General features: G+C 39.3%; 1 protein-coding gene and 1 long non-coding RNA gene across 2 annotated transcripts; one reads left to right on the top strand and one right to left on the bottom strand.

Annotated features, from left to right (window-relative positions):
* The first annotated feature begins 962 nt into the window (after positions 1 to 962).
* LOC143119126 (uncharacterized) lies at positions 963 to 7425 on the top strand. The gene is made up of 2 exons (XR_012986255.1): positions 963 to 1038; positions 7049 to 7425. It is a non-coding gene; the product is annotated as an uncharacterized LOC143119126 (long non-coding RNA).
* Positions 7426 to 13199: 5774 nt separating this feature from the next.
* On the bottom strand, positions 13200 to 24032 carry kcnv1 (potassium voltage-gated channel modifier subfamily V member 1). Its single transcript, XM_076280410.1, has 2 exons — positions 23076 to 24032; positions 13200 to 14873 (listed from the first exon to the last, which is right to left on the bottom strand). Exons 1-2 carry the CDS (start codon positions 24016 to 24018, stop codon positions 14362 to 14364), a joined length of 1455 nt encoding a protein of 484 aa, XP_076136525.1. The 5' UTR covers positions 24019 to 24032; the 3' UTR covers positions 13200 to 14361.
* Positions 24033 to 25160: the final 1128 nt, after the last annotated feature.

Raw genomic sequence — 25160 nt, 5'->3', positions numbered from 1 at the left:
TGTTGCTCACAGCTACTAACAACCTAACTAGGCCTAGCTACTATGCAAACTGGATTTACACGGTTTTACAAAGGAATACCATCACAAAACATCTAATGAACACAACCATCTCAGGCACTCAACAACAAAAAGGTAAGGTCCTATTTTCTCAGACTATTGAACAACCTGATCTCTCATTAAGGTGTTCACAAGCTGTCTGAAAAATACGTTTGGCTAACACATAATCATTAAGTTTGCACTCCAAAAATAAGCCTTAACTGGAAAGACCACACAACAATAGCTAACCAATGTAGGCTAAGCACAACATAGAGCACAAAACAAACGAGCGACGTCTTACTCGCTAATTTAATTAATGACTTCCTAATCGGTCTAGCAGCAGATGCCAACCATAACTTTACACATGGCCTTGCCTACAAGCAACACCAGAAAATGCAGCTAGCCAAACAAACAGTAACCCTACATTTACTTATTCGCTAGGCCTACTCATCTTTCCCAAACAAAACGAACAAACAACTAAACAAACAACAGCAAGATAACCCACAATGCGTGTCCGCAGTAGCCTAAACCAGCAGCTCTTGGTCTGAGCAGCTCCTAACCCAATTTAACCCCTTCCCTACAGGTCACCGAGCTGGGGATATTTAAACGCGAGCTCGTGAGAGGACAGAAAAACGGTGCTAGGAGTGGTGCGAAATGCCAGGTGGACGTCAGCGCAAACGGAAACTGACTCCGTGTCAGGTGGATGGCAACAGCTGGGCTGTGAATGGTCAGGAGATGGAGGAAGGAAGTGACGGAGTAGGAAGTGAGACAGGAGAGTTGGGGAGCACTGGAGAGTTGGAAGACAGCGAGGTTAACGAAGAGTGGAATACTAATCAAAGTAAAAAGAAAAAGAATAATACATCTGATTGTGGTGAAAGTGCTTCTTTAAAAGATGGTGGGGAACAATATAAGGTATTTGTTAAGTTGGGAAAAGAAGGTACTACGTTCAGAGAATGGAATCCGATACAACTTACAAAAGGTCTAAGTAAAGAAATTGGAGAGGTAAGGAGCGCAAAAATATTAAGAAATGGACAATTACTGGTGTTTTGTAAAAGCGAAGAACAACTCAAAAAAGCAGTTAAAATGCATACAATTCATGGTAAACTAGTGCAATGTTCAAAGGCTAATGACAGAAAGTTAGTCAGAGGAGTCATTACTGGTATTCCGGTAAATGTACAGACAGATGCTATAAAAACAAACATTAAGCACGTTAAAGTATGTGAAGCTAAAAGACTCAAAACGAAGAGGTTTGGAGATATTTGCGACAGCCTATCAGTCATGCTAACGTTTGAGGGGGAAACATTGCCAGAAAAGGTTTTTGTTGGATTTATGAGCTATGTGGTTAAATTGTACATCCCTCCACCACTTCGATGTTATAAGTGTCAACGGTTTGGGCATATAGCGGCTGTGTGCAAAGGTAAGAAGAGGTGTAGTAAGTGTGGAGGAGATCATGATTATGATAAATGTGACAAAGTTCGCAATCAATGCTGTAACTGTGGAGGGGAGCACAGTGCAGCATATCAGGGCTGTGAATTTAGTAAAAGAGCCAAAGAGGTACAACGAATTAAGGTAACCGAAGGCATTAGTTACTCTGAAGCAGTAAAGCTGGTCCCCAGAGTGGATGTAATACAAAAACAAAATGAGGGTATTGGAAATTACACAATAAATGAAGAGGATGGAAAGACTGGGAAGGACAATTTAGTTGTCAGCAAACATGACTTTGTGATTTTTATGGTTGAAATTATCAATTGTTCCGCACAGACCACAAGTCGTACTGAAAGGATCAAAATTATTGTGAAAGCAGCTGAAAAATACTTGGGGATAAAAGGAATGGTTTGGGAAGCAGTTAGGGATAACTTAAGTACAGACAATCAGTCTACCCAGCACAATGCTGGTGTAGATTAAATGGTGGTAAATGTAGGCATACTACAATGGAATGCTAGAAGTTTGATAGCAAATGGCCAAGAATTTAAGAAATATTTAGATGAGATAAAAGAGAAGCCTAATATAATATGTATACAAGAAACATGGTTGAAACCAGAGTTAGATTTTATTATTAAGGGATACTCAGCAGTTAGAAGAGATAGAGGGAATGGTAGAGGGGGAGGATTAGTAACATTCATACAAAATGGTTTAAGCTATGAAATTATAACTGTAAATGATAAGAATGAATCAATTACGATAAGGATATGGACTAGTAAAGGTTCTATAGATGTAATAAATTATTATAATCCTTGTGGAAAAATAGAGGGTAGTATCTTGGAAAATATTGTGGGATCACCAATTAGTGAGGTAATATGGTGTGGGGATTTTAATGCTCACAATACGTTATGGGGAAGCAACAATACAGATGCAAATGGTTTAGTTTTAGAAGGATATATTGATGACAAATGTTTGGTATGTCTTAACAATGGTGAGGGAACACGGTTTAACAGTACAAATAATACTGAATCAGTACTTGATTTAACTTTTGTGTCTAGTGTAATAGCAGGTATTAGTACATGGAGTGTAGATAAGGAAACAACAATAGGTAGTGATCACTTCCCTATTCTAGTTAAAGTGGGATCAGGGATGTGTCAAGACAGGATTAAAAATATTCCAAGGTGGAAAATAGAGAATGCGAATTGGGAATATTTTCAGATTATATGTGCAGTAAAATGTCTTAAACTTAATAAGATTAAAGAAATAGAAATAAATGAGTTTAATAATGCATTAGTAAATGAAATTATATTGTCAGCTGAGGAAACAATACCTAAAAGTAAAGGAAATAGGAAATGTAAGAATGTACCATGGTGGAATGATGAGTGCAGTAAAGCAGTTAAAGCAAGAAATAAAGCTTTTAAATATGTTAAGAAATGTCATTCTCAGGATGCTTTGATAGAGTATAAAAGAAAGCAGGCAGTAGTTAGAAAGACGATTAAGACACAAAAGCGCAAATTTTGGAGGGAATTTTGTAATAGCATAGGAAGGGATGTGAAGTTATCTGATATATGGGGAATGATAAGGAGGATGGGAGGAGTTAAAAGGAATTATGAATTACCTGTATTAAAAAGTGGTGATAAAGTGGCAGTTACTAATTTAGAAAAGGCTGAGGTTTTAGCTCAGACATTTAGGAAAGTACATAGTTCTGAGAACCTCACTAAGGAAGCACAAGTGAACAGAAGTAGAGTGTTAGAAAATTTCCCAGATGTATTAGAAAAGAAAGGATATTCAGGAAATCCATTAGACGTACCTTTAAATATGTGTGAGTTGAAAAAAGCAGTCCTTAATGCAAAACAAACTACTCCAGGAAAAGACATGGTATGTTACAAAATGGTAGCAAATATGACAGATGAGACACTTGAAATAGTACTAAAATTTTTAAATAAAATTTGGGAAATTGGTCAGCTTCCATCAGTATGGAAACATGCCATTATAATACCTATTCTAAAGCCAGGGAAAAACCCATCTGACCCGTCTAGTTATAGACCAATTGCTTTAACATCGCAGCTGTGTAAAATAATGGAAAAAATAATTACAGTTAGAATGACCCATTATTTAGAAAGCAATGACCTTTTCTCTCCATATCAGAGTGGGTTTCGTAAAGGGCGAAATACAATGGATTCATTATTATGTTTAGAATCAGATATAAGGAAAGCACAGACTAATAGGGAGATGGTAATAGCAGTATTTTTTGACGTTGAGAAAGCGTATGATATGCTTTGGAAAGAAGGGTTATTAGTTAAATTACAACAATTGGGTATTGGTGGTAAAGTATACAATTGGATTTTGGATTTTTTGTTTAAAAGGAAAATACAGGTAAGAGTAGGAGCAGAATTCTCTGAGGTATACACCGTTGAGAATGGAACTCCACAGGGTAGTGTATGTAGCCCATTGTTATTCAACATTATGATTAATGACATATTCTCAAATATTGACCAGAAAATTGGGAAATCCCTGTATGCTGATGACGGAGCATTATGGTTTAGAGGCCGTAATGAATCTTATGTTAAATCAAAAATGCAAGATGCAATTAATGAAGTGGAAAAATGGGCAAATAAATGGGGATTTAAATTATCTGTGTCTAAAACACAAGTCATATGTTTTTCAAAAAAGCATAAGATTACTCCTGTATCTTTAAAACTGTACAGTCAACCTCTTGAGCAAATGAGAACTATAAGGTTTCTTGGGATGTGGTTTGATGAAAAATTGACATGGAAGACTCATCTGGAAAAAATGGTTAATAAATGTAAAAAGATTGTTAATATCCTACGATGTCTATCAGGACAAGCATGGGGTGCAAGCAGGGCATCTTTGCAAAATATATATTGGGCACTAATGAGAGCTGTTTTTGATTATGGAAGTATAGCATATATGTCATCAGCAGAGTCTAATACCAAAGTATTGGATGTCATGCAAGCTCAAGCTCTTAGGATATGTAGTGGCTCTTTTAAAACATCTCCAGTGTCTTCTATGCAAGTGGAAATGGGAGAGATGCCTTTGAGGATCAGAAGGGTACAACTGATGTTAGCATACTGGGTTAATGTGAAGGGACAAGGTGATAGCCATCCAGCTAAAGCTATCTTAAAAGACTGCTGGGAACATAGTAAGTCCAACTACAGAAGTTTTGGGTGGATTGGCGATGTGAAAGCTGAGAATATAGGGTTACATAAGTTACAGTACTGTCCAACGGTTTCAGTCCCTCCTATTCCTCCATGGTTTTTCCCTATACCAGATGTAGATTTAGGCATTCACAAGGAAATTAAAAATAAATCAAAGGAAGTAGCAGTGAGGGATATTGTTAAATATTATCTTAATGTGCATTTTTCTGAGTATATATTCATATTTACAGATGGTTCCAAGGATCCAAAGACAGGACATGCTGGGTCAGCAGTATATATTCCAAAGAAAGGGGTAATATGTCAGGAAAGGCTAACAGATCATTTGTCAGTATACACAACAGAGCTAGTTGCAATTTTGTTGGCCTTGGAATGGGTAGAGGGGAATGATTTAAATAATTCAGTGATTATATCTGATAGTTATTCAGCTTTAGAAAGCATGAAAACTGGGAAATCTATAAGAAATGATATAATTAATAACATTTATATGGTTTTGTATAAGTTAAATGCAAAGGATTTAAAAATCAGGTTTCTTTGGGTACCTGCACATGTTGGAGTGAAAGGGAATGAGGAGGTTGATAAGCTTGCAAAACAAACACTGAAACTCAATAAAATATTACAAGTCCCATTTAGCAAATCTGAAGCTAAAATGTTCATTAAAACATATGCAAGATCAACATGGCAGGAATATTGGATGGATCAGGACAAAGGGAGACATTTATATAATATCCAACCAGAAGTGGATATAGGAAGGACAGAGTGTAGGAGTAGAAGAGAGGAAAGTATAATTACAAGGTTAAGAATAGGACACACAGGACTTAATTCTTCACTGAAGATAATAGGGAAACATCCAACAGGGAAATGTCAACATTGCAGTCATTTAGAAACTGTAGAACATATTTTATTTCATTGCCCAAAGTACAGCCAAGAAAGAAATCAGCTTGCTCAGTCTCTCAGAATGGTCAAACAGAATAATTTTACAATGCAAGGTTTACTTGGGAAATCATCTAGCAATATATATCATTTTGTTATGAAATTTCTGAGAGACACAGACTTAGCCAAAAGGATTTAATCTATTTGGTTTCTTTTCTTTTTATTTGTTTATTTAATTATTTTTCCTTTTTATTTCTTTTATTTCCTTCTTAATCTATATATTCATTTAGTTAAGTTCCAATATCTCTTGATTCACACTCCAGCCCAGTCGGTGGCGGTAATGCACCGTTAAGTTGGTTTGCCAACCGCCATAAAACTCAAAAGAAGAAGAAGAAGAAGAAGGACAGAAAAACGATGTGCGGCTTAATGCCACACTCCGAAGCGTCCCTTCAGCAGTTCCCTGTAACAAAATAAGAAAGGCAAAATAACAAACAAGCTAAGTAAAAAACAGTGCTTCGTTGGAAGAGATAAGACTAGCTTGACTCAGCTGAAGCACCTTCTGAAGGAGCTTACTCAGAAATAGGCTACAAGTAGACACACAAAGTAGCTTGCTCACCTTCCTGCCGAACTTCCACAACCAATCCCGGCCGGACGAGCCCCCAATTCATGTTACGGCCCAGGCTCATATGGACCGAAAGCATGAAAGGGAGACGAACACTGAATGAAATTATCACAAATATTTATTGGCATCACAAAAGTATGTCTAGGGGATGTGGGATCATCTGGTTGAGAGTGTAAGTGATTGGAACGCAGGCAGGAAAAATCAGAGTGAATGTGGTGAATGTTTGTTGTATAGTCCAAGGGAAATGTATGAGAGTGAGTGAATGCGTGCATGAATGTATGTCGTGAGCCTGAGTCTATGTGTGTGTCTGGTTCGGGAGAGAGAGAGCAAGTTGGTCTGGCTTTTAAAGCCCATTTGCGCACAGGTGTGTCTTAATTGGCAATCAAGCACTCTGCCCTCTCCAGCCAGCCAAGGCTCCGCGGTAGCACAGACAGCCAGAGAAAGAGAGGGTCGTAACAACAGCTTCGGTTTGCTGATGTCTTATATCTCGGGTTTGCAGATGCCTTACATCTCGGTTTGCAGATGCCTTACATTTTGTTATACATTGCATGTTCGCAAATGCATTTGGAGACATTTACAAGGATGTAAATGTGCATCAAATGAATGCTGTCAAACTGAGCCAGGTCTTGCATTAACCCACTCCATGTCTTTTACTAAAAGCTCTATATCAGTGTCCCATAACCACCAGTCCTGCCACTCCAGCTTCTAAGTCAGATGTCAGTTCACCAAGTAATGTGAGGAGTGAACCTGTTAACCAATATTCGGCATGTCATTATATTTTATTTGTAGCTCATTCATTTTGCTCCACTGGAGAACGAGAGTTAAAGGCCTATTGATCTCACAAAACACATTTTGATGGACAACAACTCAATACTGTGAGCCAAAATTAATATTGGTTTATGTATTATTGGTGTTTCAGGATGTGATTTTACAAGCAGTTGCTGCAGGAAACATGGGAGATGAAGTTGCCACATAAACAGAAGTGGATTTGTGCCTTCACATTCATAATGTTGACAGCCTCTTCAACCAGGAAAAACACAAATCCTAAACCTAAAACACAAGGGACCTGATGACTCACTTGAGGCGTTTTTTGGGGTTGATATTTCTGAGCTATCAGGAAACCCTTCTGCCAACTGCCGTGTCGTACAAGATTACCAATTTGTGTCAACCATGGTTTGAGAGGCTTATCCCTGCAGTATTTGGTTTGAGACTGCCTGCCCCATGCCCAATTGTTTATGTATTCCATTAAAGATATTACATTTATATGAATAAATTATTTTCTCTTCTAATGGTCAACTGAAGATTCTTTTTTTTCAACATTTTGCGAGAGATTAAAAGAAAGAGCCATTTTAGTCATGTCTGCTATGCCTATCTCAAATTAGGCCACAGAGTAAAATAAGAATAAATCCTGCTATAATTCAGTGTTTTGCTGTTATCGTTTTAAAATGCGACACACTGTCATACAGTACAACATTAATGTTATACAACTGAGTGTCTCTCAACTGGATTGACTGGATTTTCATATGCAACTTGATGGAAAGATTATGATGGTGAGAGGGAAAGGCTGTGTAAAGTCCTCCATCTTGCCCTCACAGAAAAAACCTCACAATCAGGAACATTGACTTTACACATTAGACAGCAAATAATCTGTAGGAAAACCCCATGATTACGGAGGAGAACTATAGTATACTCACCCATGAGGAATAAATGAAAATGAGTGTCTGCATACTTAGTTGGCCCACAGTGCCATATCTATCTATCTGCTAATTAATTCCCTTTGGGCACCTAATGGATGTGAGTAGATTAGGTAAATAAAGTATGTTTGAGAGTAATTAACCCACTTCTCATCGCTTCAAGACATGAACACAACAGCTTGTGGCTTGTTGATGCATTTTCCCAGGTCACTTACTATACATAAAGTCGATAGAGAATATGGACGCCTGAGGACAAACAATTCTGTGTATTCCTCGATAACTTCAATGTCAGTAATGTGTCAAATTCCCCATGATCTGTAAATGAGATTCATTCTAGCCCCAGACCTGATGATATGCATAAACATATAGTATGAAGCACTACAGTACCTATGAAAAGTATTCTTGGATTCTTGGACTTTTTCTGCTTTCATGAATGGATTCTTGATCAATTTAATTTGCCCTTTTTTACAAATATTTGCAAATATCCCCTCTTTAATTTCAAAGGGAAAGTCGATTTCTACAAAGTAATGTTAATTAATTAAAAATAATGCAAAATAAGCGACTGCACAAATATTCACCCCCTTCAAGTCAGCAATGTTTGTTTGGCCGCATGGAGTCTGTGTGGATAGGTCGTAGGCTTGCACATAGCAGTTTTACTCAATTTTTATGCAACGCTGCCAGGTTGGCAGAGGATCGGGTGTGAACAGCCATTTTCAAGTTCAGGCACAGATTTTGAGGTCTGGCCTTTGACTCGGCCACTCCAGAACATTCACCTTGTTGTCTTTAAACCAGTGTTTTCGCTGTAGGCTTTGGCTCATTGTCTCGCTGGTGAGTAAATCTTCTCCTAAGTCATAGTTCTCTTGCAGTGTCTTTTCATCTGTATTCATACCTTGGTTTGACCTGGATAACAATTCAATAGATAACTCTCAAACTTAAAAACTTTTCTTTGCACCATATTCAATAAGTTAACCGATGACCGGGTGCATGTAAAGAAAGGCAGTTACAGTATTCCATGGAGTTTTTCAAGAGGGGAACATTTCCTTGTGGACTCTCACGGTTTAATGAGTGAATGTTTAAAGTGTCAGATGAAAGGAATTTGTAGGGTCTATGCAACAGAGCTGTTTTTTTAAGACATGACGTCACAACTACAGAGAATAGGTAATGTGAACAAGATCAGCTAGTTCACCATGCCCACACGAATTAGAGTGATGGCCTTTTGCTCAAACTGACATAGCCTTTAATATCACACATAACATGCACTCACACTCATAACAGCCATGCCATTACATTTCTGAAAGACCTGACCTGTGAGGCGAACTCATGCATGTTTAATCTGTATGTATGTTTCTCCTACACATGCAGCTTCACTCTCTCATATAGCCAGCTATCTATTCCATATTTTACCATGATAGCTCCCCTTCTCAGTTTTCCTGTCTGGGTGAGACAGGTGGACATAGCTGTTTTTTTAAATAATTCTAAATGTTTACAAATGTTACAAATTCTTTTCATTATTTCATTGGTCACTGATTTTTCTATGTTTGTCCATGTGGTCAAACACTGATTCATACAGTATGCTGTCATTGTCAAGGTTGTATAATTTTAATTTAAATAATTTGCCTCTTTTTCCCCTAATAGATAGAATAAGCAGCAATTCAATTAATTGGTCAATCAATGTATCATTATAGTGCAGCATGTTCCCAAAACACATAACACATTTAAAAGAAAAGACATAAGACAAAACATACTATACTATGCAGGAGTTTTCTCAGCGCCAGCTGTGCTGATTTGCCATACTAATCTACTAATCCCTTATACCATTAATGGGGCATGCGTGCTACACAAAACAATATGGAAAGGGTTCATCTGTATGAGTGGAAAACATACATTTCATAGAGACTAGGATGTATCACACATAAATCACAACAATAATAAACCTGACATTGCTTATACTCACCCATCAGCAGTCCTTATTTCCTATCTCCACTCTCTGTTCCCTATTCCCATACTTATATTCACACTTATGTTCTTGGAGGTGGACCCCACTACCTGTCCCATGCCACCCTCCCTGACCCATTTGCGAGAGACATCCACATTTCACAGGTCATCCCTACTCCCATTTTTCTTTTTCACACACACACTCTCATGGGAAATGAAAATAACTCGACTAACGCCCTTCATATACCCGTGAATCTTCTCTTGATTATATTGCAAAGGATATGTCAACCATATGCTGCCCTTTTCTCCTGGAAATCTTAAATTCACACTATAGGATGAAGGTAAAATGACATAGAGAACGATTCACCCATATTATCTCCAATTTCATGACCATATTTTATTTTAATCTTTATGACCTTTATTATGGCTTTATTATGATATAGCTGTTCTTAGAGTTTAGCTACAGGTGCACTGGATGTTATTTTAATAACCTTTGGTCCGTGTGCTGTGATGATTAGTAGTGTGACATTCTTCTGAGATTTCCTCCCGAAGCCTGTCAGTGTCCTGTTCTTCCCAGCATAACTCTTGTAACCGTAAACACAGCTGCTCGCCTCTGGATGTGCAACTCTGATTGAACACACAGTTTATCCACTGGGATAACGAGCATTGGCCAAGTGAGTTATGCTTCTGCCATGAAGCAGCAGGGCTGTCTTCCAACCCTTGCCAATTTGCCAGGCAAGTGTGCACAGTTTGTAGTTCCCTTGCAATCATTCGGTTAAAAATCGTAAGAAACTGCTCAACATAAATATTAGTCTGAAATATATTTATACAGCCACTGTGTGATTACTACTACTACACCATTACTACACTACGTCTACTATTACTACTACCACCACTACTACTACTACTACTACTATACTACCACCACCACTAATACTACTACTACCACCACTACTACTACTATACTACCACCACCACTAATACTACTACCACCACCACCACTACTACTACAACAACCACCACTACTACTATTACTACTATACTACTACCACCACTACTACTATTATACTAGCCTACTACTATTGCTACTATGTAATAGCAATGCAATGAACATAATAGCAATGCTGTGAACTATTAAACAAATGCAACTGTGGCAAATGAGGGCAGGGAGAATGCCAAAAAGATGACATCCTGGATCATTGACATCCGGTCATTTGGTTATGTTTTTCCTAGCTTGGGGAAGAGCAAGCTGGCTGAGAAATGGACAAGCTCATCATCACTCTTCATCACATACTTAATTAAATCTGCTGATGAACAAGCCAACTGTTAGCTTAATTCTTATTGTTTTGTAGGGGATAAATGATTTAGCTAATTTGGTTGTAGGCAGAATAATTAGAGAAAGCCTTTTCATTCATGAAATACACAATTATGAGCCACAGAAATAATGCACTGGGTTATTCAGATGCCATCTTACTACATGCCACGTTGCGAACTAATTCAGAGGTGAAGGAGAGGTGGAACAGGCTGTTCCTGAAATGAGCTAACAACAATTTGCTTGTTGAAATTGATGGTAATTTTGATACCATAGATTTAATAGAGACCCAGTCAGACCAATAGTATGAAAAATCAGAAACAGAGTTTATTTACAATGATGCAGATCAAGGGAGAGACAGCATGACTTCACCTAAAGATCCATCAGCTGCTCTAACTAGACAAGGAAATAGTTAGAGTTTGTATCCTTCCAGGCTGACGGGAGATGGCGTTGGTCATCCCATCTCACGTGGACTACACTGAATCAGACCCTGATTAGTGGCAGCCTGGCAATCCGGAGCAGATAGCTACTGACGCAGCCATGCAGAACAGTGAAACACTGCAAAGTCATAATATTCCTGCTTATCTCTAAACACAGTCACACAGAGATATACACAAGGACAGTACAGATATCATACAGTCATTACATAGAATCATACTTTTAGTATCAAAGTGACCTACTAATGAGAAATGCAGAACATTAAACCACATATTGGAATATTGGACATAATGCAGAACATTAAACCACATATTGGAATATTGGACATATGTTCTATTCCACTTTCTCTCAAAATTCAGGACACACACTGAAAATAAAACAGTGAATCGGTGTGCCAGTAATGTTATTTAATGGTTATGAAGAAGCAGATTGAATCGGTAAACCATTTCAGTAATCCTCATTTAGATTACTTTCTTTTTTGATCACTTAAATCGACCATTTCTTGCTGTGCTGTGTGACACATGCAGCTTTCCTCCATATTATCTGGCTATATCATGTAATGTTTTGGATGCTTGCCACTGTGGACATACCTCTGGTTTACTCCCAAAGTATCATCCAGAGGGAGTCCTACATTGAGGAACCTTCAGACCACAAGTCAGGACACAGATAAGAAAGACTGCCAAGAAGCCATTTAAGGAGATCTAAGATCTAACACGATGTGTCAGGAGAGGTGGGGATGCAGATGTCCTGGAAGTCTTTGGGAATATGATCTTGAGGTTTGAAAGTAGGTTACTGCGATCCAGTGGGTTTTAGCACTGAAAGCTCTGCATGTGCCCAATTCTGGTGCATGAACTAGACTGCAGGAAAACAATAGATGCTTCTTTTTTTCTCATTGAAAGTCAGGATATCAAAATCAAAAGGAAGTGCAATTTCAGTTGCTTGCCTTCAGAGTAAATGCTTTCAACACAATCTCTGAGCTATTTCTGACATATTCAGCGCAGTCCTTGAGGAAGGGTTGATGAAGACAGCTCAGTCCCAACCCCCCCCCCCCCCACCCAATCTGTCTGCTGTTTAGCATGAAATGTTTATGCTGTCCCAGTTCTCTGCTGTAGCAGTACCCATAGAAGGAGACAGCATAAGTAAGTGTTTTGGCTTGTCAAAAGATTCTCAGGCTCCAACTTCACACAAATCCAAGGAACGGATGTGTAGGAATGTTGCTGCATATTTCAAATAGTTTGGGAATGTTTATTATCCTCTCCTGAAATTCTTTGAATCTTATCATGACACGTGGTTGACCATAAATCATAACAAATAGAACTAGAGTGAAAATAGAGTGTTTAACTTCATACACAAAACCTTTAGTATACCGCAGTCTGAAAGAGTTAATCCATCTTTCTCTCCTACACATTAAACAAAGCAGCAAGCAGTTGGAGAAGAGATCCCTGGAGGAACTAAAAAGCGAAAATGTATCCTGGAAACACCTGAATTTCTTTTACTTCTAGTGGCCCCCACTTCCCACTGGGAAGTTATGTGTTATATACTGTATTCTCCACTCCTGACCATGGATAATGATCCTCTCCAGCACTGGAGTGCCAGACATCCCCACTGCTCAAGCCCAGTCCCTAGGCTACACACACACACACACACACACACACACATCTCACTTTATATAACTTTTCGCAGAGGTCTGCATGATGAGACAAACTGGCACTGCGTGATGCTGTTGCCTTGACAAGGTGTTTGCTAAATTAACTCCAGCAGTCTCTCCAGCAGCTCTGTGAGGTGATGCCTGACACGCAGGTTACCTTGACCTCTCAGGAGCTAGGAATGGCATTTCAGAAGAACATACACTCCCACGGGATACAGAATGGGGACAAAGAGGCTGGTTTGTTATGCAATTGGCTTGCGGGAGACATATTTTTACACACTTACCCACGCCGGACTACAAAGAATTAGAGCCTACCCGTCTGAGAAGAACATACAAGAATTACAGTATATCTAAAATGGCAAGTTAGCAATCACAAGTTCAGGTTAGCACATGTAGTATAAACTTATATGATATTGTTATGTACAGCAAAGTGAATGTTTTTGTCAGTTTTTGGTACATCAGGGTTTTTTTTTTTTTGTCATTTGAATAAACTGAAGTTCAACAAAGTCCATTACCGGTAATTTGTTGCATGAAATGATAAGTATTTTTCTGTGTGTGTCTGTAAATGTGTCTGATGACCAAGAATATCCAGATTTCTAGTACTGTTAGGAGACATAGGCTGGGTGTAGCTCTACAGTATTTATCCATCTTACCCCACTCCATAGCTTACCACACATTATTTTATTCAGAAATATTCACTTTCTCTTCAGGTCACCAGTGGAGTTCACTCTTAGTATAGTGCCTATTTGAAGCTGAGGTGTTAACAAGGCCTTATCCACCTTGCTTCAATTTCATTCCCCTAACAGATACCTGTGTCTATGTTTGAGTGTATGCAGTTATGTATTGGCTTGTTTATGAAAAACATTCTTGCCTGCCACTGAATTGATTGTGTGTCTGTGTGTATGACAGTCTACTATATTAGTTTTGTAAGCAAATGTCTTGGTTAATGTATGTTTTTGTTCACTTATGAATATTCTCTCCATTTATTTGCCCCGATCTTTAATCGTGCCTGCTTCATTCATGTGGGTATACATATTTTACACTGTATATGTTTATGTCCTATATACACGTATATAGGATAATAGCTGCCTATACCCCTGTATACAAAAATAATGTCTTAAGCAGAGACGATGAAAATTGTGTGATACATATTGTGTATATGCTTGTGTGTGCGTGTGCTCTATACTGCGCTTCGCTGGCCTTTATCACCAGGGGTCATCGGCGGCGCTGCTGCGTGTGCTTGCCCTCTCCCGCCCCTGGAGGCGGAGCATCTCCATCACGCTGCGGGCATAGGCGTCGCGCAGGTTGACCCCGAGCGCCGCACCCTCGGAGGTGGACCCGCGGGCCAGCCGCCGGAGCGCCTCACTGTGCCGCAGCGCGGCCTCCTTCACCTTGAGCGTGAAGTAGCACGCCGAGAAGCGGTCGTTGATGATGGCGATGGGCAGCGCCAGGATGAGGATGCCCGAGAGGATGCAGAGGAAGGCCACCACCTTGCCCGCGGCCGTGTCGGGCCGGATGTCGCCGTAGCCCACCGTGGTCATGGAGGTGGTGGCCCACCACCAGGCGCTGGGCACGTTGATGAAGGTGGTGTCAGGCAGGTCGTGCTCAATGGCATACTCGACTGTGGCGAAGATGGAGATGCCCACAGACAGGAAGAGCATCAGCAGGCCCACTTCCTGGTAGCACTGGGTGATTGTCATGCCCAGGGACTTTAGACCTGCGGAAGAATAGGCAAGCACACACATGTCTTTATCAATACACACTACAAACACTGTGTTTAGAGTATATACAGTGACATGTATGACTCTTCCTCTTACAGGTTACAGCTTACAGATTGCAGGAAATTTGATACGCTTACATATGAACCACACAATGTGGACCAGTGAAGAAATATATCAAGTATGTTAGTGAGGAGTACAATATCAAACATGCAGACCAACATGCAGATACACACTGTACACTAACAGATTCAGGACCAATCATTCTCAATAATGATCCAGAAATCCTCTACAGATTACCAGTATTTTCTAAATCTTTACTGAATCTGTCCAGAAGTCCATTATCACGCTGAAGGACAAAACAATTAGCCTAAACTGTCTGTTAAGCTGCACGAACTGGAAACAGAAAACTAGGGCGGTATGCACAACCTATTTTAAATGTTTTTCCCTATACCCAAGACAAAATGTGTCCTGTTATAGTGTGACTGTAAAAAGCTCTTTGCCTTGCCAGCATCTTTGATCCCCTGCAATGCATAATACATTTTCTCAGGGGAGTGAGGAGTAGAACCCCACGGAGCTGTGGCAGATTGAGACTCGCTGGCATGGTGGAGGACGCAGGGCCGCCCCAGGGAGGAAATCTTCCTCTTAGTGTTGCACATCAGCTCACCTCAGTGGGAGCAGCTGTCAATGAGAGATGGTATCTGGATGCGGACGTGCAGGCTACCCTACTGTGCTCCTAATGCAGCCTATTTTAGCAGCTGTCTGTCAATAATGGTCATTGCTTTTCAGAAAAACAGTTCACACTGACCAGGTGGTAGGTACAATAGGTTATGGTCAAAACACACAGCATACTAGACATCTGCTGCAGAACTGTTTTGGGGGACTTTGGATCTAATTTTGAATTATGTACAGTAGCAAGTAGCAAAACTCATTCAGATTCATTCTATGATAATCTATTATGCACCTTAACTCCACTGGAATAAATTCCAATAAATATTTTTTTTCCCTTCCTAATTGAATGTGCACTGACAAGTAGTACTATTTGTCGAGTGAGAGAGCAGACCGATTTAAACCATTTGTATCACTAACACTCACTGCATCATGACTTCAGGAGTGTTATACCAGATATCAGAGTGCCACTTGAAAAGATATACTTAGAACTTTTTGAACATTGAAATGCAGTGTGGCAGAACATTTATAGATTTGCCTCTCAGCATCATATGTCTTCCATCCCAGCTTTTAACAGAAGGTGTGAGAAACAGATCTTTGTATACACCAAAACTTCACGCTTACAAGCTCCTGTGAGGTGTGAAACACACGTCTACCATTTGACAAACCTCTTGTGTTCATGATAGAGGGAGAGCAGATAGCTAACAAACGATCAGAAAAAGTCCTGTTGGCAAATTTGAGGAAAAGTCGGTAAAGGGGCTATTCCACACAATTTGAGGGTGCTGAATTCAAATATGTTGTTTACCAAGCTCAATTTTGAGTTTTAAGCTTGCTAATTAGCATACTCAGCATAATTAACATACTTTTTGGTTTTGCCATCAGATATCATAGGAATTGCAAAAAATAAGGCATTAATATACTCGTAGGACAGGACAGGAATTACCCCAATGACCCTCAAGGTGGCAAATGAAAATAAAAATTGATATATAAATATAAATTGAAATAATAGCTAAAATTGACATTTAGAAGCAAAATAGATTCCTTAAAAATAAATTGATAGAATAGTAGGTGACTGCTCATTTTTCTGTAGAAAGTACTTTGTCACTAACTATTATGAACAGTTGTCAGTATTTACAGAGGATTTACACTGTACACTATTTTTTTTACTGTAAAGGCGACTGTGCTTGCCTAGTTAAAACATCTCACTGATGCACTGTACATGTTTGAGGGTTGCTGAAGAGTGCTATGGAGATTGCATTATTTGCTATGGTTATTTGTGAAGTGGAAATAAGTCTATCCTCACTCAGGTGCTGTCTAGCAATGTGGAATGTTCAGTAGTGATCACTGCAAAAACTGCTCATTCAACACTGGTAATAGATGCCCAAGATCTAGTTATGTCTTTAGGACACCCATCTGACTTCAGCACATTTAAGAAGTATGCAGGAAAGTTTGTAAGGAACTTTTGTATTGTTATTTGGTATTTGTTATGTGGTAGCAAATGATGTTGACTATCAAAGAAATAGACCTAATGTAGGAATGCACACAGATATTGCAACAGATACGCTCAGGCCAATCCAAACTTTTCTCATTTGTTGTTCCTCGTTGGTGGAACACACTGCCAGTTCCTACAAGGGCAGGGTCATCCCTCTCCATTTTCAAAAAACTCCTGAAGACCCAACTCTTTAGAGAACATCTCCTTTCATAGCACCACTTACAACAAGTCTTGCTGATCCTAGCACCCGTCTTCAACTGACACTCAACTGTTTAAAAACAGCACTCACTGATGCACTTATTCTTACTGTACTCTACCGTTTTTAAATTGTCCTAAAATTGTTTAGAGAATTGCTTTAAAACTTAACTGTTACCATGTTGTTAGTCGCTTTGGTTAAAAATGCATCAGCCAAATGTAATGTAATGTAATGTAATAATGGTGTAGGCCTATCTGATTAAGACCCAAAGAGTGGTTGAAACGTACTTATTAAATAACACTGGTAGCAAAGAAGACTATCTTCACTTTTTTCCCTTTGCAACTGTCAAAGAAATCCCATAAACACAGGAAGGCCTGGGGTATCCTACATCAGATGGCCTAAAGATTAAGCTCTTCTGCATAGCATTAAGTGATTTGAATGCAGTAATTTGAACACTGACCTTGATCTAGCCTACTTTGGCTATTTAAAGGTTATTTATTGCCAAAACATCACACAATATAAATGAGCTATAACAAACAATAAAGGACTTAATCACACACAAACTACTATTTTGCTGACAACAAAAATAATAATTATGTAAGAAGTTTAGAAGTTTAAAACCCAGAATTGACCAAAAGTGCACCAAATTCAACACAAATGACTTAATACACTTGGAGGCCTGTGTCCTTTCTTTTCCAGATATTTTAGGATTTGGATATCGTTTCAGTATTGAGTATCAAGATATTTATGGCAGGTATTGTATCGAAGTCATAATTTTGGTATCGTGACAACACTATGACAGAGCTACTGTTTTCTAGATGTCGAGGATCGGAGGCTCTACCACCAACAAGTGATGCTGCTCAATGGCATAGTAGAAGAGCACATTATCAAGCTCTAGTATGGAGGCAAGCACACATACCAAATCCAGTGTTACTAGTAAAATGTTTTTTACTTGTCGGTGTTGCTGACGGTAGATGCAGTTCTGCATTAGGCTTATTCCCGCTATCTAAGTTCATATGTACTGTAGGATGGTAGATGCAGTTCTGCATTAGGCTTATTCCCGCTGTCTAAGTTCATATGTACTGTAGGATATATTCTGAGTTGAAGGTTATCTGTGCAATTTGTTATTGTGATGAAATGCATTAAACACCACGAGTGACTCACTATGTTAGCAATAAAAAATATGGTTGTGTTTTGATTAGAATTTCCGAGTTTATTACATGTTACCTGTAATCATTTTAATATTAAATACGTTAATAAACTATAGTATGGCTTCTTTAATGCTCAAACATGTATTTAGAGAACACTTTTATTTGGTTTTAGTGATTACTTTTGAAATCAACCCAATTTAGGGAAAAATAAGCAAAAACTAGATGTACCGCATAGCGGTACAAAATATGACCGCCGCTCAGTCCTGTACATCCGTTCCGCGAAAATAAAGCACACTTCAATTTGTCTCCATATTTTACTCCATCCCCCACTCTTGAAACTTTTGTGTATGCTTGTTTGGCATGCCTGAGTGTGTGTGTGCGGCTGCACAGAAAGTAGCCTACTGGTGCTGAAAAGGTGAATAGATTGTAGAATAGCCAAAGAAGATGTAGCATTGTTATAAAACCTTTAAAATCTCTAAACAATCACAAGTAGGGCAGTTCATCACAGTTCATCCATTGCAACTGGATTGATGAAAGGTCACTTACACCTGTAGGCTACATTGTATTTGGGAAAAGCAAAAGGTATCAGCATAATGTTATTTATTTATTTGTTTGTTTATTTATTTATTTATTTACAAAAACATCTCTGCCGTTTTCAACAGCTATCAAAAACAAAGGTCATTTTTGGATGGATGGATTTTTTTGTGAATGTTTCTTCTTCTACATAAGATTTTAGTCATCTTTAGTTCATGTAATACTTTATTGTCAATGCACAAATTAAGTAACAGTAGTCTGAAACGTTATTGTTAATGCACAAATTAAGTAACAGTAGTCTGAAACGAAATGCTGTTTTACTAGTGGTGCAAATAACTGACATGTCCAAATGGGCCTTGATGAAATGCGTCGCTAGACTGTTCATACACATTTTAACGGGCCAAAGTTGAAGAGCTGTTGTCCGTTATTGTTCGTGCAAATATAGGCTGATTCATGTTCCCTTGCATTGTGTAACTGAGGTCCATGGCTAGTCTGGCTTTCACCAGACCAAGCTCAATCTTTTAAGAAATCAAAAAATAAATAGCGGGCAGATCAGGCTGGGTTCACCAAGCGAGCCTAGTCCATAGGCACCCGATATTGTTCACGCTCTGGCTATTCTAAATGCAAAAATGCATCAGGGAGTTATGACAAAACTGTAACTAACAAACTAGATCCTAATAGAAAGCTGTTAGCTTCCTTAAGCTACAGGTAGGCTTATAAGGTAGGCCTATTTACAACATAAATTGTCAATAAGCTATGCTGGCGACACAAATAAAATCTCCTTTGGAAACCAATGGCTTAAGCCTTACAGTATCAAGCGGACTTAAATTGCCATATCGTGGCGAAAAGTTGTAATAAAATTCACGCAGCTCCATGAGTCAAGGAAAGCGCGAATGAAGTAGCCACCTCTAAATGGGACCCACTAGCCTACACAGTAGCTTATGGTGTGTTGCTAAAGCAGCCATAATGAAATGAAGGTGTCATTGTTTGGATACTTCACACACACGTGCTTTTTAATTTCACAGACTACAACTACCAAGCTGGAATCAAAGCACATCGATTCCCCTCTCACACCCTGCACGCACTTCAAACAAAATAAACAGGCGTCTCAGTCTCACGCATGTAGGCAAAACTGTAACGTTATCAGATCGGTGTAACGTTGGTAAATCTTCCATTGCACAGAATGATTTTTGTAGCACGTGCAACAAATGACAGTCGAAAGATACAATTACAGTGCTGTTATCAATTTGCTTGGTATAACCGCATTTATAGTTTTCTACAAATGCAATCAATCAAATTGGCCTCCATCACTCAACCAACGCTAACGGTAACATTGCCTAGGTCCTTATTGATATTATAAGATTAACGTACCTGCAGTAAAAACCAAGCATGTCCGATAAACATCCTCAGATTTATTTCGGCTTCAAGAAGAAATGGGAATTACATTTCATGTGAACATCATCCTATCCTTATTAGACGTTCTCTGCGGTAAACTATAGTCCTTGTAGGAAGCGGCCATTGTATTCCAACCCACGTTTAACTTCCAACAAAATTACGTCTCACTGCAACGATGCGCCATCTAGTGGACAAACGACTACTTATCGCCAATACTGGAAATGCAGCCATGATGATGATGATGATGAATATTTATTTTGGCTTTCTTTTAATCCTACTGAATTTGTAATTATGTATCAGCCGTTCTAATACCGATAGTATGTGGGTGCCTGTGTGTGTGTGCATGTGTATATGTGTGCACCGCCATCTACAGGCCAATGAGTGTACAGTCACTAAATGTACACATAATCTATTTTTTTAAAGACCCCCCCATGGATGAAATTCTACGAAACTTGGCATACCCCCAGAGAATGCCAGGTCAATCATACACATACAATTTGGTGCAGTTCTGAACATCTTAACTGAAGATAGGGACGATTAAAGCAGAATAATATTGCATTTTCATTTTTTACCGGGGGGGTACAAATCACAAATGAGTGATTATGGGCCAGATTGATGTGGGCCCTTGAGACCAACATACCATAAAAGATTCTTCATCCTCGGTGCCACGGTTCAGGTAGTTATTTAGGAAAAACTGCTTTTTTTGCGGTTCGGGGGGCCCAGCACAGGGGGGGAGTGGACCCCGGGGACGAAATGAAATTTTTCCGTAAAAGTCTAGTGGGGCTACATACCCACCAAATTTCATGTGCCCCGGTGGTTCGGTGTCCCGGGTATCGTTGACCAAAAATTCAGGAAGTAGATGACGAAAAAAATAAAATAAATAAATAAATAAAAAAAAAACTTTGACAATCCCCATATGACCGCTTCGCTAGCTTCACTAGCGGCGGTCATAATAATCGCTATTTTATGTTAAAATGCTGATCATGCGGCTTAGAACTCAGAGTTCAGCTTGGTAAACAAAATATTCAGAATCAGCACCCTTAAATTAGGTAAGAAGGGTGGTTTAACAACTTTTCCTCAAATTTGCCGTCAGAAGTTCTCTTCTGTGAAGCTGCTCTCCCTCTAAAAGTGAAAATGGACATGTTAGCGCTCAACAGGAGGGGAACTCGCAGCTTGAAAGCACATTTAATTTAGTCAATATGTCACTATGAAGAGCCTTACTTCAATTATATATGTAATATCTAAGTATATGCAGCAGCCTGACAGATGAAACATCATGATCAGATATTCATGAACATGAAAGAAATTCTTAGAATATATTAAGATGATACAATGCATGACAACATTGTGTTAACCTGTAGCTATACTTGCATCATGGAAATGGGTATTTTGTCGCTTTGCCACAGGTAGATGTCACTGAGTATAGGTTTTAGTATTACTCTGACAGGAACAGACAGGTTTATTTGGATTCTTTGGATTCATGCGGCTGAAATCTCTGCTTTACTGCATCTCATATGCTTTTTTTTTATGTAACACAATCTTAACATGATGCTGTTCAATGTTACTGGCGCGTCTCATCATTTAATACAATTATAGCTTTGACACAAATGGAATTTGACAATGTTCTCTTGTAAATTACACTCAAATAACAGACCATTAAATGACAGTCACCCCACCCAAGTGTTCTTCTCTCAGAAATAAAAGTAAATTAAGCTTTACTACGATGCACCATGACCTTTTCAAAAATCAAGGAGTGTCTGGGAAGTCAAGGATCAAGTGTCTGAACCAATTGGAGCATTTCATCAAAGCAAACTACTTTCAACATCTATCAGTATATAAGGGAGACATCATAATGCCGATCTTGTTTATATATTTATTTTCTCCTCCTCCTCCAGAGAAGAGCTGATGTGATGTGTGCAGAGGCAGACTGCTCTGGCCCTGTTGCCTCTCTGACATCATTTCTGTTCATTATTAATGGCTCAGGAATCAGGATGCATCTCAAAGAGAAATCCTTGCTCTCAAAAAAAAAAGATCAAAGCAAGTCATACAAAGCTCTGGAACATTTTTTTTCTTCCAGCGCCTGCGTCTCGTTGGGATCTCTAGGGGAAATTGTCAAAATGTGAATGAATAAATTTATGCTCTCTCTCTCTCCCCCTCTGAAAAGTAGCTCAGACAGAATCCAGTGTTTGTTATGATCTTTACTAAGTCATCAGCAGGTTTCACCACAGTGCACACATGGCTGTGGATTTGAAAACATGCCCTATTTTCTCCCAAACCCATTCTGTCCTCTTAACAAACCAACATGACATATTATTCACTATTACTGTATTTTCACTGATGTATGAGTATACCTCAGTACCCTCATGGCATGACACGTACTGTCAGACAGCGTGTCAAACTGACAGCATCCTTTTTTTTTACTCAACAGTCTATTCCTGCTACTTTTTTATGATTTTAAAAATACCTGCATGTCTTGACCTCCATATGATCCTATTATGAACAATAACCTTTTACTTTCACACCATTAAATAGTTAGTTGGAAGTGGCTCCTGCAGGACCAAACCCTCAATTTCAAATTGACCCTCAGTTTAGGTATCCATTACTTAAAACCAGTATCAGTGTATCAATGGCTTTTCTCAGCACCCAAAGCTTCTAGGTTTCTACCAAGAAAAAGGTCAAAGGAAATGTGAGGCTAACTGAAAGCAAGCTTCACCACCCAGTGTTCTGAGATGTTCTGACCAACACACAAACATAGACACGTCACCTGTGGAATGGCGGCCCAGCTTGAGCATCCTGAGTGACCTCAATAGTCTGAGCACCTGCACCACTCGGCCCATGTTCTCCAGCTCCGTGGAGCCACCGTGCAGGTTCTCCACCACCAACGTGATGTAGAATGGCAGGATGGCCAGCAGGTCGATGATGTTCACCACACTCCTGCTGAACTTGCACTTGTTCCTCACGCACATGAAGCGGAGCAAGAGCTCGCCCGTGAACCAGATGATGCACACGTACTCCAGGGCATCCAGAATCGGCTGGCCCAGCATGGTGAGGTCCAGCGATATGAGCGCCATGTTCACGATGGACACCACCACAAAGAACATGGACAGGGTCCCAAATGTCTTTGCAGCTGGGGACGAGTCTGGCTTCTCCATGAGGTCCCATAATCTCTGTCTCAAGTCCTGGCACATCACCCCTGTGAAGTCCTCCTCCTCACTGTCTAGGACATCCACGTCCCTCCTGATATCCAGGCATTCCTTCATCTCCTTCCGACGGTAATACTTATCCCGGCAACAAGAATCGATGCGCAGCTCATCGATCCCCCAGTACTCGATCTCCTGGAGGAAGGAGACAACGCACAGTTCCTCTCGCACATGCAAGTGACCCGTCTTGTAGAAGTTCATGATGTACTGGAAAGTCTGTGAGTTGCGGTCAAAGAAGAACTCGTTCTCCAGGAGGTCTGCGTCGTCACAAAGGTCCATGGCACCATCACGGGTTGACAGGGCCAGCTTGCCGAGCCTAGTCTCAGGGTAAGACACCAACAGCTCATGGGAAAGGATGTAGCGACTTCCACCAACATTGATGATGAAGAATTCTAAAGTGTCATCAGTTGTTGGAGGTGCTTCGCTGTAGAAAACATTAGACTCCAGGGACAATAAAGAGGCGCTGTCCCCACAGAACTGTGCAGGACTGGAGGTTCCACTGGTCATGCTGAAATGGACAGTGGAGAACCTGGATAGGTATTAAAATGATTTCATTTAATGAATTAATTTTCTTTTACTTATATCAGTAATTGATTTAGCTTCTGTGAACAAGGAGTTGAATACTCTGAAGAATTATTACATTTTATATCAAATTGGTCACAGATTTCAATTTAGGCATTTTAGATGTCAAACAAATGCATGCAATAATCTGGTCTGCATTTGAATGCACCTCAACATTATTTCAATTCTTGGACTATATTCCTTCAATGACCTTGTCAAGAGAGCCTGATTAGATATCAGATGAGGGTAGAAAGAAAAGCCTATGGCTGTGTCCTACTTTCTCAAAGCTTGTCATCAAGATTTTAATATTTTAGCTGGCATGCCTAATTAATTGTACTAATGATACTATTCTTGTAATCATTAATTAATCCGCTCTGTTATGATGACAGGGTACAGTGCATACAATGGCTGAAATTTAAATATATTATGATGGACCAAAAAGAAGAGGTGCATAGCCTACCCTAAATATTTCACAGAGGACCACAATTATTAATGTTTATGTAAGATAGAACAATTTAAGAATGAATAGTGAAAGGCAAAACGAAGAAAAGGACATTGCACACAGACTAAGGATTTCCAAGTTCCACATTATCATGGAAACTTTTCTAGAATATGTTGGAGTGTGCCTCCATAATGGACATAATAGCCTAACAATTGTTATGCGTATAGGTCAAGGAGAAAATAGTGGTATCGTTTTGCAATAGGATAGGCTATTCTGAATGTGATATTTCTAACGTTGGCCTAATAGAAACCAAGAAAATGATCAAATTGTTATAAAAATCAGTCGGTCCAGCTGCTCGTATCTGCACATATACTCTACTAATTAAATTTGACAAATGTTGGCTTTTGCATAGTCCGAGGTCGTCTCCCAACAAACGCAAGTTCTCACAGCCCAATTGTAATCCTGTAATCAAGCAAATGCATCAGATATAAGGTAGCCTACTTACCTTTGCCTCAAAATAAGCTATTCCACATCTGAAGGACAATTATTCGTTCTAAAAAAAAAAAAAAGCATATGTTAAAATTATTTTGAACGATGCAGATTTGTTATCTCAAAATTAGACGCATTTTGCAAGAAGACAGGTGCT

The sequence above is a fragment of the Alosa pseudoharengus genome, unplaced genomic scaffold (assembly GCF_046254945.1).
Source record: "Alosa pseudoharengus isolate Yale_2024_CS ecotype anadromous, Long Island Sound unplaced genomic scaffold, YU_APseudo_1.1 YU_APseudo_1.1_scf_12, whole genome shotgun sequence".
In the NCBI taxonomy this organism is placed as follows: domain Eukaryota; kingdom Metazoa; phylum Chordata; class Actinopteri; order Clupeiformes; family Clupeidae; genus Alosa; species Alosa pseudoharengus.
This window is presented reverse-complemented; position numbering and strand designations above follow the sequence as displayed.